Raw genomic sequence first — 21,765 nt, 5'->3', positions numbered from 1 at the left:
GGCAAGAAAGTCTGCTGTACTAAAATAAAAGTTTTTTTTTTTTTTTTATTATTTTAAAAATTAATAATCAGATTCTGTTTATTTTCGGCATAAAAAGAGTCTTTCAGTGGGTGACGGGTTCAACCAGCCATTAATTCACATAATTTAGAAAGTAGTGTAAAATTTGTAAATAAATAAATCATTATATATATACTGTATATACACCCATACACACATTATACAATTCCACAAAAAACTGTAGCTTTCTAATTGTAGAAACAAAATCTTAAAATTTGTGTATATATTTTAATTGCTTTTGATTCTTTTAAGGTCTTTATCTGCAGTTTATGTTTGTTTTAAAATTATGCAATGGGGTAACTCACTGTTTGGTATAGCGAATTGCCCAAATGATCAAAATTAACCCACAAAAAACTATATATATATATATATAATATATATTTTTTTTAAAGCAGACAACCCAAGGTACTGATTTAGACCCATTATGGTATATTACTTTGTGTTTCTTACTGAAATTATTTACATACAACTACTCTAGTCATAAGACAAAGCTTCTCTGGGATCCCCTTTGTTTGTTCAGAAATAGCAGCCATTCGTGGCTTTGCCATTGGTTTTTGGAATTAGAATGCTGCTAATTGCAGCTGTGCACCACACTTCTAAAATTCCAGGCAGTTAAAGGGACAGTATACACCAATTTTCATATAACTGCATATAATAGACACTACTATAAAAGAAGAATATGCACAGATACTGATCTAAAAATTACAGTTATAAACCTTTTATAAACTTACTTGGGAAAGCTCCCCAGTTTTTAGCACGGTTGATGAAGTTAAGCAGGGTCACCCACTGAAAGGGGCTGGGAAAGCAGGAAGAGCTAGATACTTCCCCTTCCCTGCATATGAAAAGACAGATTACACAAACTTTAATCTGTAGCCCTGGCTCTACACCTGATACTTTGGGGCTTGGTTAGGGGTCTGAAAATCAGCAAAATGTTATTAAAAAATAAGCAAAACTGAGTGGCTATCTCTGCATCTGTGTGCCTAAAAGGGTATTGCAGTGATGGGGGTTAAGCCTCTGCAGACTGTCCCCTTATTTCAGTTCTTTTGATTCTTTTTGACTCTGACTTTAGCCAATCACTGTTGATTCCTAGGTAACTCCATGGAGTGAGCACAATGTCATCTAAATGGCACACATGAACTAGCCCTGTCTAGCTGTAAAAAACTGTCAAAATACTCTGAGATAAGAGGAGGCCTTCAAGGGCTTAGAAATCAGCATATGAGCCTACCTAGGTTTAGCTTTCAATGAGGAATACTAAGTAAACAAAATACATTTGATAAAAGTAAATTGGAAAGTTGTTTAAAATTGCATGCCCTATCTAAATCATGAACATTATTTTTAACATTAAAAGCTAACTGATTAATCCCTTAAAGGGACATTGTACATTAGGTTATTCTTTGCATAAATGTTTTGTAGATGATCTATTTATATAGCCCATCTGGGAGTGTTTTTGTAACAATATATAGTTTTGCTTATTTTTTAATAACATTTTGCTGATTTTCAGACCCCTAACCAAGCCCCAAAGTATCAGGTGTAGAGCCAGGGCTACAGATTAAAGTTTGTGTAATCTGTCTTTTCATATGCAGGGAAGGGGGAAGTATCTGCTCTTCCTGCTTTCCCAGCCCCTTTCAGTGGGTGACCCAGCTTAACTTCATCAACCGTGCTAAACTGGGAGCTTCCAAGTAAGTTTATAAAAGGTTTATACTGTATTTTTAGATCAGTATCTGTGCATATTCTTCTTTATAAGTAGTGTCTATTATATGCAGTTATATGAAAATTGGTGTATACTGTCCCTTTAACTGCCTGGAATTTTAGAAGTGTGGTGCACAGCTGCAATTAGCAGCATTCTAATTCCAAAAACCAATGGCAAAGCCATGAATGTCTGCGTATTTCTGAACAAACAAAGGGGATCCCAGAGAAGCTTTGTCTTATGACTAGAGTAGCTGTATGTAAATAATTTCAGTAAGAAAACACAAAGTAATATACCATAATGGGTCTAAATCAGTACCTTGGGTTGTCTGCTTTAAAAAAAAAAAAATATATATATATATATATATATATATATATATAGTTTTTTAAGGGTTAATTTTGATCATTTGGGCAATTCTGCTATACCAAATGTGAGTTACCCCATTGCATAATTTTAAACAAACATAACTGCAGATAAAGACCTTAAAATGATCAAAAGCAATTAAAATATATACACAAATTTTAAGATTTTGTTTCTACAATTAGAAAGCTACAGTTTTTTGTGGAATTGTATAATGTGTGTATGTGGTGTATATACAGTATACATATATATGATTTATTTATTTACTAATTTTACACTACTTTCTAAATTATGTGAATTAATGGCTGGTTGAACCCGTCACCCACTGAAAGCTCTTTTTATGCCGAAAATAAACAAATATATTGTTGTTGAAGGTAAATTAAAAACAATAAAGACTATTTCTGTTTAAACTGAGTGATAAAATTCTCCAGTACTTTGGACAAGTTTTTCTCTGAAATTCCCGGTAGCAAAGGGGTTAATACTGTATCTGTCCCCAACTGTCCTCAGCAAAAGAGAGAGATAAGGAGAAGCCTAGACTTGAACATGGCTTCACTGATTACTTTATAGAAATTCAGTGTAATTGGAAAGCCCTCAATTTTTATAGTTAAATGAAATGGAAAGGGGATAAAATAAATTATGAAAGTATATTGCAAATATATTCCTTGTGTTTGATTTACTAGGGGCACCCCTGAAATAATAACTTTGGGTCATGTACCCAAAAACAAGAAACTAGGATCTATGAACTATGATCTAATTGTAAAATATCAAAGAATCTGCATGCAAATAAGGGATGCGCATTCAGATCGTTCATGACAATCCGAAAGTGGAAGAGGGAAGTGGCGCATGAGCTTTGGATATTTTCATAGCCAAACTAATTCTTGTAAAAGATCCCCACTCTAAGATCTGGATTTGAAGGGATCTTAGTGTGGGGATCTTTTACAGGAATCAATACTTCTACAAAATATCCGAAGGGCACGAGCCGCTGCTTACTTCCGCTATCAGATCCTTACAAAAGATCTGACTGAGCATCCCTAAACGCACAAGTACAAAACAATAATCTTTAAATACTCACAGAAAGGTTCACAGTGACTGAAAATAATTGAACAAATTAAAAAGTATAACTAATGATAATTATTAACATACATAATTAGGAATATTAAACTGCACAATTTTATAACAACATCAAATAAAGCCATAACTAAATGGCCCATAAAAAAGCTGAAAAACTAAATATTTTAAAATAAATTGTTCTTAAAATCTATATTTATTTACATCTCAGTATTATACAGTTCTGTCACTACTGAGCGTTTGTAAATGATTAGAAAAGGACAGTAATATACTCACTTTGCACAATACAATAGAACAGCATACAATATCAAGTAACCTAAAGGCTTCCTTTGATTAATAGACAGCCCTCATAAATCTTTAAGCTGGTTTGTTTTTCACCTGAACACACAAACGCCTTCTCTTATTAAGAATACCCATTGCAAAACTAGAGATCTGCATAGACTGTTAAATATAGCAGAGAAATCATATTTTACAACTGGAAATAGCAATAAAACAAAAGTAAAACATCTATAGAATAGCTGTGGGTGGCATCAACTAGGGCAAACTGTACACAAATTTCTGAAGAAGACTGTGGCACAGGACTATAATTATGTATGTCGTATGTCCAGATCCAGCAATCACAGAACAGGCGAAAGGTACATATGCAATAACGAGTAAACCAGAATATTATTTACTAGTCCAGAACAGACATTTATATTAAGCTGTTGTAGGTGTAATTAATGTGATCAGCATTTTTTTTTATGTAATTATTTTAAACTGGAATTAAATATTTTTTCAATGATATTATGTGAATGTCACTCACTTACATTCTTCTACAGGTCTGAATATCCAGTTTGGTTCAACCACCAGCTGAATTTGCAATTGAAAAAAGCCACTATATACTATGCATTTTATTTTTCTTCTAAAAGCTGTGCACAAAAGACTTTGACAATTTCTACTAAACTGCTCAAAAAAAATTGTTAAACGTGCAGTCTGTTTAGTTGTAAAACAAATGCAGAGGAAGAAGAAATACGGCTCTGAATTGAGCCAAATGCCATTAGCAGCAGCCATGTTCGGCATTTGTTTTACAATGAAACAGACAAATGCACGTCTAAAAATTTTAAATAGGAGATGTCAACTGCCACGATCAAGTTAATGTCAACTTTGATGATTCCAAAAGGTCCTCCCCTGGGTGATGGGTAGCAAAGTTTATATGAGAAATCGCTCTCAAAAAACAAAGTGTATGCTTACGTGATAAATTATTTTCTTTCAGAATGAGTATGGTCCAGAGTCCTCCATAACATATGTGATATATTTCCCGCCACTAGGAGGAGGTCAAGAACCCATATCAGAGCTTAAAATCCCTCCCACCTCTAATCTATCTCTTAGTTTAACGTATAGCCGAGTAGAGAATAGGACACATATAGGTAGGAAGACAAAGCAGAGTCTGTACAGGTGTCATTAGAACTGTCACAAAAAATTAAACAGACAGATGACCTGTGGCCCATCATTATTTTTAGATTTCTTTTGTAAAATGATGATGGTCCACAGTCCTATATAACATATGGGATTAATACCCAAGCAGATGGTCTATGTTGCGAAAAGGGTGGGACTATTTTTCCTTGTAGTTCTTAATTAGCCGACAAGCCTGAAGGACTTTCCTGCCAAAAGCTGCTTACAAAAAAGTAAAACCACAAAGCGATAAAATCTGAAAGAATACGCAGAGAAGACATGTTGCAGCTTTGTAGATCAGCTCCAAAGAAGCATATATATATATATAAATATATATATATATATATATATATATATATATATATATATATATATATATATAATTTTTTTTAAACCCACAATGTTGCAACTAACTCTTGAGAAGAGCTACTTGCTGAAGAGATTGATAGGAAGAGTACTTTCCAAGGTAAAAGTAGATGATACCAATGGAATGCATTAGCTCAAACAAAGAATGTTGAATGCAGAGAAAATTAGATTCAGATTCCAGGGTGGAGAAATAGGATTCACAAGTGGCCTAATTCTAACTGATACCTGGACAAAAGGTTGAACCTCAGGAAGTAAGCCAACTTAGACAAAAACAAAGCAGAAATTTGTCTTTTAGAAATTAGCAGACAAACCCTTGTCAAAGCCATCCTGTAAAAAACTGAAGGAGTCTAAGAAAACCTTCTGGAAGAAAACTAAATTTAAATGAAAAAAAAAAAAAAGCCTTCCAAATGCAGCGATAAAACCTTTGTATTATAGGGTTTCTGGCCAGAATCAAATATTCAATAAACTAATCTGTGAAACCTCTAAGTTTCAAAACTAGGCATTCAAGTTCCACTCTATTAAAAGTAGAGATTTTGCAATCCTGATGAAGAAAAAGAACCTTGAAACAGGTTTTGTCTCAGAGTAAGAGCAATGGACCACAAGAAGAATCTGCACTATATCCGCATACCAAGTCCTGCGGAGTCAGGCTGGAACAATTAATATTACAGACGTTGAATCCTGTATGTTTCAAGCATGATTCTTGGAAACAGGTATGCTAGATGAAAGTACATAGTCAAATTACGGAAATTAGGAAAAAGGATAAATTTACATAGAACATAATGGGCAACATTATTAGCTGTTTCACATTTCCTAGAACAGGATCCATACATGCCCAATTCACAAAAGGCTTTAATTCTTGAAAGCATTGAGTATATTTTAACACACAATTATTTTATTTTTCAGGGCAAATTTTATTTACAGATCAAGGGTACGGGCCATGGGGACCAAGTTTGCCCCCAGCTTTGCAAATCTTTTCATGGGTTTCTTTGAGGAGAAATATATTACAACTGCCAACTGTGGGCGAACCTGGTCTACTATGGCGTTACATAGATGATTTAATTTTCATTTTGGATGGAAATCTAACTACAGCCAATTCCTTCATAGCACACAATCATAATGATTTAGAAATTTCTTTCACGGCCAACATACAAACTTGATCTATAGAATTTCTTGATCTTGTGTTAAGTTGGGATTCTTCCCACAAATTTGAATGCAAAATTTACTTCAAATAAGTGGACAGCAATAGTTATCTGGAATACTCTAGCAATCAACACAAGGGATGGATTAAAAATATTCCATATAGTCAATTCAGACGGATTAGAAAGAATTGCACTAGTACAGACATGTTTTTGAAACAAAGTATGGTTCTATATGATAGATTTCTAGATAAGGGCTATCCTATATATTTTAGAATAAATAAAGGCTGTAATGCTCACTTCACATTAATTAATATCATATATCTCGACATAGTGCAACCTAGAAGGAAAGTTTCTATATATGCATAAGAAGAGATAGTTGATCACACAATTCAGTGGGATCTAAAAGTAAAGGCAAAATAGCACCTATAAGACAATATTCTGTTAAGGTAATGAGGAAGGAGAGGATCTATGCAAAAATATTCAAATACATTTATTAAATATACATATATATGAGCATATAAATATTAAAACATACAAGTCAGTGGTCCCCATATGTGATTGTGTACAAGGATATGGCCAAATGGATAACTAAAGTGGTGCACCACTTATGCTTAAAATAGCAATGAGAGGGTATCTGAAGGTTGCTTGGAACTGATAAGCGGAGCAAAAGGAATTAATGCATAAGTGTTAGCAGGCTCAGCAAAGCAGTCAATGCTAGTAAAGTTATCCAGGTTAGGCTGAAAAGCGTGATGCACAAAGCAGGAAATTATCAGCCTGAAGCAAAGCAAATCCACAAGCAGTTGTAAATCTTCAGACAACCTGACATATCCTTGCAAAGTCACAGTTAATAACCCTCAATATGGCAGTGGCACAATTAGGACATATATACTTCATTCATTCCAAACGACAAAGGTGCTGCACTTTCAGATAGTGTGTAAACAGAACGCATCCAGCATTTGCTTCGGTAAACTGGTAAGGTGAATACACATGCAGTATGTCCTCAGTAAAGGATGTTCCACAAGCCACATAGGGTAAATGAAATAGGAGGGGATCTCCCAGGCAAGTAGGAAAAGCCCCGTTCAAGGAACCTACTGGTCATCTCAGCAGCCTGCTTGCTTAAAGTATAATCATCAGTACAAATTCTACGAAATCTTAAAAATTGCCCATATGGAATACCTCTTTTGAGGTTCTCTGGGTGATGGCTAGATCCCAACAAAAGGCTGTTTACAAAAGTAAATTAAATAGGAGGGGATCTCCCAGGCAAGTAGGAAAAGCGTCAAACCAACGCGTCCCTGTGCACGTTTCACTCCGCTCTCGTGGTCGCTTGGAGCTTCTTCTGGGTTTTAACGTCACCCCAGCAAAGGTTGCTATTTATTGGATACAGGTGTCACATGGCACTCAGCAAACTGTCGGAATTTTTAAAGAGCTACTACACAGTCACATCAATGCAACACTTATGCGGTCAATTTATTACGCCTTGCTATTGATTAAGTGATCCAACACAGCATATTTGCAACCTTATAACTGAGCGTCATACATCAAAGGGATTACATATTCAACATAACATTACTAAAAAATGGTTACTACATTATGAGCAACCATACTATATATATTGAAATTATGTTTCAAATGTTTGAAACGGGAACAAATTAACTATATTAAACATTCAAAATCAGTTTATATTATACATTTATTCACCAAGTAATAATTACTCGCAGACTGTTGGGATTTCCGAGGGAAAAAAAGAAGGAACACTGCTCACAGGATAAAGAGAACGTATCTTTTATAGGAATATCAGGTTAAGAAAGGAGGCAAACTCTAATTTTTCATTTAACCCGTTAGGGGAACAGTGTCTTTAGTTGTACATCCATCATTTCTCTTTTTGAAGAAGGATTGTATCTATATTTTCCTCCTCTCCTACTGGCCTTTACTGATTCAATGCCAACAAATGTTAAATCTTCTGTTTTTGACCTATAGTGGCTGTGCAAAATGTCTTGCAATTGGGCTATCAATATTAAATCCTTAATATCATCTCTATGTTCTGTTATACGTGAACAAAATTCCCTATAAGTTTTTCCTAAATAGAACAAGGGGCATGAGCATGATACAAGGTATATCACACCTGTAGTAGAGCAATTGATAAAGGATTTAATTTTGTAGACTTTGTTAGTACTGGTTTCAAAGGTTTTTTGTTTTTTTAACAAATTGACAGCAAACGAAATGATTGCAGGGGGAGCACCCTACAATTTTTGGGAATGTGTTTCTAACCAATTGGTATTCTTGACCTGGTTGAATTCGCTTTTAACTAAAAAATATTTTAGATTATTAGCTCTTTGTGCTGTCATAAGGGGATAATCCCTGACATATTTCTGTAAAACAGGATCCAAGGACAAGTGCCAGTTCTTTTGCAAAATGATTTTAAGTTTTATCCCAGTGGGAATTAAATCTAATCTTGGTACAACTTCATCATTATTTTGTTCTTTAATTTGAAATAGAAGATCCCTTCTATTCTTATTCCTAGCTTTAAAGAGGAGCCCTTTTTACACATTTTTTGGAGTAGTCCCGTTCAAGGAACCTACTGGTCATCTCAGCAGCCTGATTGTTGAAAGTATAATCATCAATACAAATCATACGCAATCTTAAAAATTGCCCATATGGAATACCTCTTTTGAGGTTCTCTGGGTGATGGCTAGATCCCAACAAAAGGCTGTTGGATGCCGTAGGTTTCCGATATACCTTAGTTACAATAGCATTCTCTCTTTAACTAACAAGGAGATCCAGAAAACTGATCTCATTGATATCATAACTGCAAGTGAAAAAAAATATTTAAATCGTTCTGATTGAGGACAGACACAGCTGCTGTTCTGTTCCCTCCTATAGGATAAGTATATCGTCCACATAGCGAATCCAGAGGGTCACGTGTGCATCAACCCATGTGGCATGTTCACCAAACACAATGTTGTTCTCCCACCATCCCAGGTGTAAGCAAGCATAGGTGGGTGCACACGTGGCCCCCATGGTCATACCACGTTTTTGTCTGTAATATTTGCCATTGAACAGAAAGATGTTCTTTGTGAGTACAAATTCAAGTAAATTGATGATAAATTGAGTATGTCTCTCATACCCTGACCCTCTAGTCTCTAAAAAGGATTTACTTGCCTTTAATCCCACTGAATGTGGGATAGACGAGTATAGAGACTCAACATCCAAAGAAACCAACCAAATATTGTCAGTTACAGTAATTCCATCTAATTTTTTTATTACATCAGTAGAGTCTTGGACAAAGGTCCTAAGTTCATTAACAAAAGGCTGTAAAAAAAAAGTCCACGTATCTGCTGACTCCCTCAGTAGGGCCCCCTATCCCAGAAATGATAGGGCGACCTGGTGGCTTTAACAATGATTTATGAAGTTTAGAAATCCAGTAGAAGACTGGCATCTTAGGTTTCACATTATATAAATAACTTTGTTCTTGACTAGTGATTAGATTTGATCTCCTAGCGTCATTTAGAAGAAATAATAAATTATGTGATTTCTGAAAGTCATCATTGGTCACTGGAGTATATTGGTTGGTATCAGAAAGTTGTCGTATAGACTCACCAATATAGTAATTCTGGTCTAGGATTACAACATTTCCACCTTTGTCGGCAGGTTTAATGACCAACTCCTTATGGCTAATGAGATCATCTAGGGCTTAACGCTCTCCATTGGACAAGTTATCATTAATTATACCAGTGGTCTGTATCTGAGCAAACTGTTCAGAGACACTCTGCACGAACACAGATATATTGGGTATTACAGAAAAAGACGGCAAATACGTGGACCTTTTCTTACAATTAGATCTGGGGCAAATAGCTACTTGTTCATCCGACTGTTCATAGGCCAATGTTTCCAAATTATGTAAAGCTTCCCTGTCACTCCCACTACCCAAATCAATAGTTGTACGCAGGGTCATTTTCTTTAGTGCTAGTTTGCGAGCAAAAGGGTTAAGATCCTTAGTGACCTCAATTAGGTCTAATCTATTAGAGGGGCAGAAGCTAAGTCCCTTTTCTAAGAGCTTGATATGCTCCCTGATTAAGGGGTAAGGAGGATAAATTCACAATATTTAAATACCTGTGTTCCAGGAGGTTCCCCCAAAAGGGACATCATATCAGATTCTAATTGTATCTTAGTCTGTTCCTGGTTATCAATACATTGACCTCTGTTTCTTCTCCCTCCCCCCATCTCTTCTTTCCTGAGGTGGCCTTCGCGTGTTGCCGCTTCCCCCCTCTTCTTGTCCTACCCCTAAAGGGTGTTGTTGTTGATTAAAAACAAGGGTTGTGTTGTCAGGATCAGAATCAATATCAGAATTATCAGTTACAGAATCATTGTAATATGTAGTGTTAATTCTATTACGATAGATGTATTTTATTTATTTTATAGTCATCTTGATCCCTTATTAGTTTACGTCTTTTCCTCAGTTTAATTTCACTCTGCAGTTTTTCAATCAATTTCTGGGTCTCCTTATTAAGTTTCTCAAAAGAGGAATCATTTTCATAAAGATGTAACTTTTCATAAATAGTGTCAACTTCTACTTTACAATTCTCCAATTTCTTTTCATCCTCAGCTATCATTAGTGCAATCAGACCAAGAGAACATCTGGTTAGTATCTCATTCCATTTAGTCAAAAATTCACTGTTGGCATCAACCCCCTTAAATTAATTCCTGGGTCTAGTCTAATTCTTAGTCCTGTAGGGATTATCTCCATTTTCAGATAATTAGTCAAGCTCTGATGTTCCCATTTCATTTTTACCTGTTTGGTTAGTTTCTTTTTATAGCATTTAAATGCTGAAACAACATCATTAATAAAGGTCCTCCTCCCCCTCAATCTGTATTTTCTCTTTTAATGTAAAAGCTTCTGAATATCAGTATTCCAACGTTCATCAGTTATTTTAAAAGCCATTTCCTCAAAAAAATCCCAACAGTCTGAGAGAAATGCACAAATCGTACAAGTATCAAATTAGGTTATCAGTAGTTGATTATAATTTATTAACTAAAGATAACTAATCTTAGATTTAGGATTTGGTGAATTTGATACTTGTACGATTTGTGCATTTCTCGCAGACTGTTGGAATTTTTTGAGGAAATGGCTTTTAAAATAACTGATGATATTTATATGCTCATATATACAGTATGTATATTTAATAAATGTATTTGATTATTTTTGCATATATTGCTTGTATCCTCTCCTTCCTGATTACCTTAACAGAATAGTGTCTTATAGGTGTTTTTATGTCTTGACTTTTAGATCCCACTGAATTGTGTGATCAACGCTCTATCCTATATATTTACTGGATCAAGCCCTAGAAAAAACTAGTAATTTAAAAAGATCAACTCTTTATAAAAGAGAAAACAAAACTAAAATTATTGCAGAATCTGAATCAGTTCCTACATTCATAACTCAATACAATAGCACTCATCATAAAATCAGAGACATACTTTATAAACATTGGCACATTATAAAAAAGGGATCCTATTTTGAGGAATATAGTGAATGACAAATCTAGAATAGTCTATAGAAGAGCTCAAACATTGAGAAATAGACTAGCAAAAGGATCAAATATGTCAAGTTTCAATCAAGGAACAACAAACAAAACAAGGGTGGAAATGGAATATTTGGACTAAAGGGAGTTTATAAATGTGGCAAAAGAGGCTGCAACTCCTGTAAATATATATATGTTCGAAAAAGAAATCCTTTACATCTACAGTAACTGGAGAAAATTTCACTGTTTTGGTATTTTATAATTGTGATTCAAATTTTGTAGTTTATTTAATAGTGTTTATGTGGTCTACAATATGTAACCCGCACCTCCAGAAAAATACGCACCAGTTGGGGCGAACATTTTCGAAATTGCAAAAAATTGTCGAATCGGAAAAATAAAACATAGTATCCCCATCCATTGCCTGATGGCCCATGCTGGTAATGCTCATGTTTACAATTTTCTACCCATTGACTTTATCCCCAAATCCAATGATTACAATAGACTAACCAAATTGAGACAACAAGAGACTTTTGGATTTTTAAATGAAAAACACTATCACCACTAGGACTCAATGCCATTACTGATGTGGCTGCATTCAACTAACATGGATCTCCATACCAATATAGTTTTCCCCAACACAACAGGTTCAATGTTTCATCCCATGCAATTTATGATTTATTTTTTTGTTTTTTTATATGTCCTTATTTTATGATTGCATACACATATATACATTTTTTTCACATAATATTTTCATACAATATCATTTAACAACAATTTCACGCATACACACTCAAAATTTAATATATTTACACTCACATTTTTCACTATGCTTATTTTCTCATACACTTCTTTACCAAACGTATTTACCATTTGGGTATTCCAATTAGAGACATACAATTAGCAAGAAACGACCTTCATGTAATTAATAATTTTTTTAGCTTAATTACTTTATATACATTTATGTGATTCAAGGACATACTGGTCCTTTTCCATCTTTTGCTTTGGTCTTTTTACATGGGACTTCATTATTTATAATTTCTTATTTCTAAAACACTTATAGGTCTGAATATTTTTCCAGCAATAAATAGTTATTTTATTTGCATTCTAATCTAACAATATTGATATTGTTAGGTGTGTATATATACACACATGTATATATGCATCCATATATATATATATTTTGCACAAGATGTAGTTTTTATATACACATTTTTTACATATATCGTTCTTCACAATCGTACTATAAAAACATCAATATTGTAAATAATGAGTTCTTTTTTCATTTAATTATTTTTTTTTACATATATGGATATCAGAATTGTATACATGTTTTAGATCGCTCATGTTTTTTCTGCTTGAACAAATAATGTTGCCCATTATGTTCTATGTAAGTTTGTTTCCTTTATCCTATTTTCCGTATTTTGATGATGTACTATTTGTTTTAGAACAGTTTATATAACTTTCACTTCCTTTTCTTTAAATTATCCAGTATAACTTGAGAAAATATCACTCATTATTCCTTAATTGAGTTGTAAAACTTATTCTTTTTTGATTCTTTTCATTCTGTGATTACCTTTCTGATACAAATGTCTGTGATTGGCTAGTTTTGAAATTAAGCCATTTCCAGTCATCGGACTTCAAGGTGTATTTAAAGACTGCTTGTTATTTCCCCAAAAATATTTTGACTCTCCTCTTATATTTGCAAAGACTGCTTGTTGGTTGTTTTATATCTGTTCTAATTTTACTTGCGTGATGAAATGACTTTAAAAGGGTAGAGAAATGCGTTGCACTATCGTTGCAATTTTATGTCATTTTAATAAAATTGTTTTAATCCTACAGAGATTTGTCCGTTGGTTCACTTTTGAGAAATCTTCAAACTAACAGCAGTCTTGCAGTGCTCCTCACAGAGCAGTTTCCAGAGCGGTTCCTGGAATTAATTGGTCACAATACCTGATGTAGTGAGCTGTTCCAGGATAAAAGACCTGTTGGAGAGCAGCTGACGGAGTGCCTGTGATCAGTCAGCTAACTGCTGTCAAGAGTTAGCCTGCCCATTTGCACCCTGAACTAGGACAGGTGCCAACAATTCCTGTGAGTGTATTCTTTTCTTCTTTTTGCCACGATTGAATCTCTTCGTATCACACTATGAGGCGCCCCCTCTCTTCTTCTTCTATTTTCAACAGATAACCTGCAGCATCGGGTTTATCAAGGGAGCAGCCTTCATCTTATTCAGTGTCCGTTTGGATTGAATTTAATAACATCATTATATCCATCATCTTTGGAGACTAATTTTGGGACATAACGCTCTCTTTTGAGATATTCATTTAAGCAATTTACCTTTATTTCCACAGAGAACTTTTTCTCACATGATATTATATATATTTTATTTAATTGTACCAATTTTTGTCACATTTCATTATTATTTTATTTGAATTTATTTGAATTCACTATATATATATATATATATATATATATATATATATATATATGTATATGTATATATTTATTATTATTTTTTAAATCTATTGGATTCATTTTTGTTACCAATTTAAATTTTATTTTATTATACTTTTTTGGTATTAACATATTTAAGTGCGTGTGAACAAATATCACACATACGGTTATCATTACATTGCACACCAGTCATTATCCGATTGCCTGTTTCTTTGTACAAGCTAGATGAAAGTCCCATGGACACTATTCTCAACCATCTCCTTCCGAGGCCAAGAACAAAACTAAGAGAGAGATGGGAGGAATTTAAGCTCTGTTATGGGTTCTTGACCTCCTCCAAGTGGCGGGAAATATATCCCATATGTTATGAAGGACTGTGGACCATCAATTTACAAATGAAATATAGATGCTAATTTATAAGTAGAAAAAAAAATCCTGCTAATTTTAAGTTTTAGACAAAAGAAGATAATTTCTTGATTACTACTTTTGTAATGTACAATGTTTAATTACAGACACAGGTGATGCTACTACATTGATTCCGAAGTACATGGCATTATCTCAAGCCACTATTTTATTTCACTGCAACTTATAATAAAGGGACATTAAAGGGACACTGAACCCAATTTTTTTCTTTGTGATTCAGATAGAGCATGACATTTTAAGCAACTTTCTAATTTACTCCTATTATCAAATTTTCTTTATTCTCTTGGTATCTTTATTTGAAATGCAAGAATGTAAGTTTAGATGCCGGCCCATTTTTGGTGAACAACCTGGGTTGTCCTTGCCAATTGGTGGATAAATTCATCCACCAATAAAAAAGTGCTGTCCAGAGTTCTGAACCCCCCCCAAAAAGATTAAATGCCTTCTTTTTCAAATAAAGATAGCAAGATAACAAAGAAAAATTGATAATAGGAGTAAATTAGAAAGTTGCTTAACATTGCATGCTCTATCTGAATCAGGAAAGAAAAAATTTGGGTTCAGTGTCCCTTTAAATGCTAAAAAAATGCTAGACAAAATGATGTATTCAAGGCAAAGATTAGATTGACTATAATATGCAAAGTAAAAAACAATTCTCTCTCGTTTTACAACATATAACTCAACATTTAATAGTACAATCTCAAAGTGTTTAATGTCCCTCTAAAAACAACCATCATTTCAGTATATTAAGTTATATTTTGACCCTCAGTGGGAAAGTGAAATGCAAGTAGTTGCTGGGTGAAGTTAGAGCTATAGTAGCTTCTGAGTATGTGCAAATGATATATGTGCTTTCAGTAGCACACTGTATTTATTTCTTTAATGTTCCTTTAAAGTATTTACAGTTCTCTTAAGATTATACATTTTTAAAGGGACAGTCTACTCAAAAATTGTTATTGTTTAAAAAGATAGATAACACCTTTACTACCCATTCCCCAGCTTTGCATAACCAACATTGTTATATTAATATACTTTATAACATTTAAACCTCTAAACTTCTGCCCGTTTCTATGCCACTACAGGACGCCTCTTATTACAGTGCATTTTGCTAGCTTTTCACAAGACAGTGATAGTTCATATGTGTCATATAGATAACATTGTGCTCACTCCTGTGGAGTCAGCACTGATTGGCTAAAATGCAAATCTGTTAATAACTGAGATAAGGGTTAGTCTGCCGAGACTTAGATACAAGGTAATCACAGAGGTAAAAAGTATATTAACTTAACAGTGTAGGAGGTTATGCAAAACTGGGGAATGGTAATACAGGGATTATCTATCTTTTTAAACAATAAAAAGTCTGGAGTAGACTGTCTTTATTTTTTTCTAAGGACTAAGATAAGCTAAATGCTTATTAATCAGCTAAATGTGTTCTCTATTTCTAATACTTGCCTGACTTTTGGCACCATCATGCGATGCTGAACCATTAACGTGTGGCAGATTGATGCCATCAGGGTGAAGACTTCCTCGCTGGCCGCATCCCGCCAGACCATACTGAGCAAAGTGTTTGTCTGTTGCTTGGTATCCAATATCTTTAGGCACTCTTCTGTAATATATTGCACAGATATTTTTCCATCACCCTGTTACCAAGAACAAAAAAATTGTGAGGGGGAAAAAAAACCATGAAAACAATACTTATTACATTAAAGGGACAGTAAAGTCAAAATTAAACTTTCGTGATTCAGATAGAGCTTGCGATTTTAAAAACCTTTCCCATTTATTTCTATGATTTAATTTGCTTCATTCTCTTGCTATCTTTTGTTGAAAAAGCATAGCTAGGAGGACTCAGGAGTAGCATTGCACTACTGAGAACTAGCTGCTGATTGGTGGCTGCACATATATGCCTCTTGTTGTTGGCTCACCTGGTGTGTTCAGCTAGCTCCCAGTAGTGCGTTGCTGCTTCCATAAAAAAGGACTTATTCAGGAAAGAAAAATTTCTGGTTTCCTGTCCCTTTAATTTCACAATTATTAAGCTATGATCTGACTGCAAGTATATTTTAACTGTATATATCTATTTAGGTGGGATATTCTCCTCCCCTACAGGGAAAGGCAAGGAGAGCACACAGCAGAGCTGTCCATATAGCTCCCCCTCTAGCTCCGCCCCCCAGTCATTCGACCGACGGTTAGGAGGAAAAAGGAGAAAACTATAGGGTGCCGTGGTGACTGTAGTGTATAAAGACAAAAAAAATTTCAACCTGATTAGGAAAACCAGGGCGGGCCGTGGACCGGACACACCGTTGGAGAAAGTAATTTATCAGGTAAGCATAAATTCTGTTTTCTCCAACATTGGTGTGTCCGGTCCACGGCGTCAGCCATTACTTGTGGGAACCAATACCAAAGCTTTAGGACACGGATGAAGGGAGGGAGCAAATCAGGTTACCTAAATGGAAGGCACCACGGCTTGCAAAACCTTTCTCCCAAAAATAGCCTCCGAAGAAGCATAAGTATCAAATTTGTAGAATTTGGCAAAAGTGTGCAGAGAATACAAGTCGCTGCCTTACATATCTGATCAACAGAAGCCTCGTTCTTGTAGGCCCATGTGGAAGCCACAGCCCTAGTAGAGTGAGCTGTGATTCGGTCAGGAGGCTGTCGTCCGGCAGTCTCATAGGCCAATCGGATAATGCTTTTTAGCCAGAAAGAGAGAGAGGTAGCAGTAGCTTTTTGATCTCTCCTCTTACCAGAGTAAACGACAAACAAAGATGAGGTTTGTCTAAAATCTTTTGTTGCTTCTAAATAGAACTTTAAAGCATGAACAACATCTAAATTGTGTAATAAACGTTCCTTCTTTGAAACTGGTTTCGGACACAGAGAAGGAACAACTATTTCCTGGTTAATATTTTTGTTGGAAACAACTTTTGGAAGAAAACCAGGCTTAGTACGCAAAACAACCTTATCTGAATGGAAAACCAGATAGGGTGGATTACACTGCAAAGCAGATAATTCAGAAACTCTTCTAACAGAAGAAATAGCACCAAAAAAACAGTACTTTCCAAGATAATAACTTAATATTTATGGAATGTAAAGGTTCAAACGGAACCCCTTGAAGAACTGAAAGAACTAAATTTAGACTCCAAGGAGGAGTCATGGTTCTGTAAACAGGCTTGATTCTAACCAAAGCCTGAACAAAAGCTTGTACATCTGGCACAGCTGCCAGTCGTTTGTTGTAACAAGACAGATAAAGCAGAAATCTGTCCCTTTAGAGAACTAGCGGACAACCCTTTATCCAAACCTTCTTGGAGAAAGGAGAGAATCCTTGGAATTTTTATTTTACTCCAGGAGAATCCCTTGGATTCACACCAACAGATATATTTACGCCATATTTTATGGTAAATCTTTCTAGTCACAGGTTTTCTGGCTTGGACCAGAGTATCTATCACAGAATTCGAAAACCCACGTTTGGATAAAATCAAGCGTTCAATTTCCAAGCAGTCAGCTGCAGAGAAACTAGATTTGGATGTTCGAATGGACCTTGTACTAGAAGATCCTGTCTCAAAGGTAGCTTCCATGGTGGAGCCGATGACATATTCACCAGGTCTGCATACCAAGTCCTGCGTGGCCACGCAGGAGCTATCAGAATCACCGAGGCCTTTTCCTGTTTGATCCTGGCTATGAGCCTGGGAAGGAGAGGAAACGGTGGAAACACATACGCTAGGTTGAACGACCAAGGCGCCACTAATGCATCCACTAGAATCGCCTTGAGATCCCTGGATCTGGACCCGTAACAAGGAATCTTGAAGTTCTGACGGGACGCCATTAGATCCATGTCTGGAATGCCCCATAATTGGGTTAACTGAGCAAAGACCTCCGGGTGGAGTTCCCACTCCCCCGGATGGAAAGTCTGACAACTCAAATAGTCCGCCTCCCAGTTGTCTACTCCTGGGATGTGAATAGCAGATAGATGGCAGGAGTGATTCTCTGCCCATTGGATGATCTTGGTTACTTCCTTCATCGCTAGGGAACTCTTTGTTCCCCCCTGATGATTGATGTACGCAACAGTCGTTATGTTGTCCAACTGAAATCTTATGAACCTGGCTTTCGCTAGCTGAGGTCAAGCCAGGAGCGCATTGAATATTGCTCTTAGTTCCAAAATGTTTATCGGGAGAAGCGACTCTTCCCGAGACCATAGGCCCTGAGCTTTCAGGGAGTCCCAGACCGCGCCCCACCCCAAGAGGCTGGCGTCGGTCGTGACAATGACCCACTCCGGTCTGCGGAAACTCATTCCCTGAGACAGGTGATCCTGGGTCAACCACCAGAGAAGTGAGTCCCTGGTTACCTGGTCTACTTGAATTTGGGGAGACAAGTCTGTATAGTCCCCATTCCACTGATTGAGCATGCACAGCTGTAATGGTCTTAGATGAATTCGAGCAAAAGGAACCACGTCCATTGCTGCGACCATTAGTCCTATTACTTCCATGCACCGAGCTATGGAGGGTTGAGGAATAGAATGAAGAACTCGACAAGCGTTTAGAAGCTTTAACTTTCTGACTTCTGTCAGGAAGATCTTCATTTCCATAGAATCTATTATTGTTCCCAGAAACGGAACCCTTGTGGACGGTGACAGTGAACTCTTTTCTATGTTCACCTTCCACCCGTGAGATCTGAGAAAAGCCAACACAATGTCTGTGTAGGCCCTCGCTTTGGAAAGAGACAACGCTTGGATTAGGATGTCGTCTAGATAAGGTGCTACAGCGATGCCCCTCGGCCTTAGGACTGCTAGAAGGGACCCTAGCACCTTTGAGAAAATTCTGGGAGCGGTGGCTAAACCGAATGGAAGAGCCACGTGAAGGATGGAACTCTGAGGAAATTGTTTAATATCTTTAAATCCAGGATTGGCCTGAAAGTTCCCTCTTTTTTGGGAACCACAAACAGGTTTGAGTAAAAACCTAGACCTTGTTCCCCGGAGGGGACTGGGTTTATCACTCCCATCTTTGATAGGTCTCTTACACAATGTAAGAATGCCTGTTTCTTTATCTGGTCTGAAGATACGTGAGACAGGTGGAATCTTCCCTTTGGAGGAAGTCCCTTGAACTCTAGCAGGTATCCCTTGGAGACTAGTTCTAGTACCCAGGGATCCGGAACATCTCTTGCCCAAGCCTGAGTGAAGAGAGATAGTCTGCCCCCTACCAGATCCGGTCCCGGATCGGGGGCTACCCCTTCATGCTGTCTTGGTAGCAGCAGCAGGTTTCTTGGTCTGTTTACCCTTGTTCCAGCCTTGCATGGGCTTCCAAGCGGGTTTGGGCTGGGCCGCGTTACCTTCTTGTCTAGCGGCAGTGGAGTTATTAGCCGGTCCGTTCCTGAAATTGTGAAAGGAACGAAAATTCGACTTGTTCTTAGCCTTAAAAGGCCTATCCTGTGGGAGGGCATGGCCCTTACCCCCAGTGATGTCTGAAATAATTTCCTTCAATTCCGGCCCAAAAAGGGTCTTACCCTTGAAAGGAATATTAAGTAACTTAGTCTTGGACGACACATCTGCCGACCAGGATTTTAGCCAAAGCGCCCTCCGCGCTACTATAGCAAAACCCGAGTTTTTCGCCGCCAATTTCGTTATTTGAAAAGCGGCATCCAATATAAAAGGAATTAGCTAACTTTAATGCGTGAATTCTGTCCATGACTTCTTCATAGGAAGTCTCTTTCTGGAGCGACCTTTCTAGTTCCTCGAACCAAAAGGACGCCGCTGAAGTGACAGTAATAACACACGTAGCTGGTTGAAGGATGAACCCTTGTTGAACAAAAATCTTTTTAAGCAATCCTTCCAATTTTTATCCATAGGATCTTTGAAAGCGCAGCTGTCCTCTATAGGAATAGTTGTGCGCTTCGCTAGTGTTGAAACAGCTCCCTCAACCTTCGGGACCGTCTGCCATGCGTCCCTTCTAGGGTCTACTATGGGAAACATTTTCTTAAATATAGGAGGTGGGGCAAAGGATACACCTGGCTTCTCCCACTCCTTATCCACTATGCTCGCTACCCTCTTGGGTATTGGAAAAGCGTCTTCGTGCACTGGGACCTCTAAAAATTTGTCCAATTTGCACAACTTCTCTGGTACTACTACAGAATCACAGTCATCCAGAGTAGCTAATACCTCCTTAAGCAAAGCGCGGAGATGTTCTAGCTTAAATTTAAATGCTACTATATCAGGTTCTGCCTGTTGAGAAATTTTTCCTGAGTCTGAAATTTCACCCTCAGACAGCCCTTCCCTCACAGCCAATTCCGATTGATGTGAGGGTAAAATAGATAAGGCATCGTCAGCGTCTGATTGTTCATCCTTTTTTATCTGTATTTAAAACTGAACAATCACGCTTTCTCTGAAATGCTGGCAGTTTGGATAAAAGATTTGCTATAGAATTATCCACTACTGCTGTTAATTGTTGCATAGAAATAAGCACTGGCGCGCTAGGTGTCGCCTGCGCGGGCAAAGCTGGTGTAGACACAGAAGGAGAGGATGTAGAATTATCCTCACTACCTTCATTAGATAAATTATCTTGGGCAACATTATGAAATGTAACAGAGCTGTCCTTATTTTGTTTGGACGCTATGGCACAATTATCACAAACACTCAAAGGGGGAACACATTTGTCTCTACACACACAGAACATAGGTTATCTGATGGCATAGACATGTTAAACAGATTTAGGCAGGCAAACTATGCAATAAAAACGATTTTAAACAAAAACGTTACTGTCTCTTTAAATAATAAAATTACACACTTTATTTCTGAATGTTCAAAAAACTATAAAGGCAATATCCGATTTTTATGAAATTTGGACCCCAGTGTCTTAATGCTTAGAAAGTATTGCACAGCAAATATGGAGACTCTAGCTCTTAAAACAAGCAAACCAGAGCTAATTGTTGGATTTAACCGTTTTTATACACTACAATCCCTGCTACAGTATTGCTGCAGCATTTTACCTTCCTTAGGGGTCAATCATCCACAGAAATAAGCCTTCTGGAGTCACTTTCTGAGTCACAGGACCCTCTCACATGAAAACTGCATGCACTGCCTTGAAATCAACTGCACAGCTGAAGCACCAAAATGAGGCTTCCTCCCTCAGCACACTAGAGTGAAGGGGCCTTCCTGACTAGATTTAGGTGTCTAAAACATGCCAGATCAATAAAAAAACGTTCCCAAGTGTATATGAGCTTATAAAACAGTTCAAATGCCATGATATTGTAATAAAAACCAATCGATTTTGCCCCTAACAGTGTCTACCAGCATAAAAAT

At 36.6% G+C, this 21,765-nt stretch overlaps 1 protein-coding gene across 2 annotated transcripts in view; it reads right to left on the bottom strand.

Moving 5' to 3' along the window:
* UBE3C (ubiquitin protein ligase E3C) overlaps window positions 1-21,765 on the bottom strand; it is a 551,478-nt gene that overhangs the window by 327,612 nt on the left and 202,101 nt on the right. For both annotated transcript variants that reach the window (XM_053713824.1, XM_053713825.1), the window contains exon 11: window positions 15,939-16,126. In XM_053713824.1, the coding sequence (XP_053569799.1) occupies window positions 15,939-16,126 (188 nt within the window). The remainder of the gene's footprint in view (window positions 1-15,938; window positions 16,127-21,765) is intronic.

The sequence above is a fragment of the Bombina bombina genome, chromosome 5 (genome assembly GCF_027579735.1).
Source record: "Bombina bombina isolate aBomBom1 chromosome 5, aBomBom1.pri, whole genome shotgun sequence".
NCBI classification, from domain to species: domain Eukaryota; kingdom Metazoa; phylum Chordata; class Amphibia; order Anura; family Bombinatoridae; genus Bombina; species Bombina bombina.
This window is presented reverse-complemented; position numbering and strand designations above follow the sequence as displayed.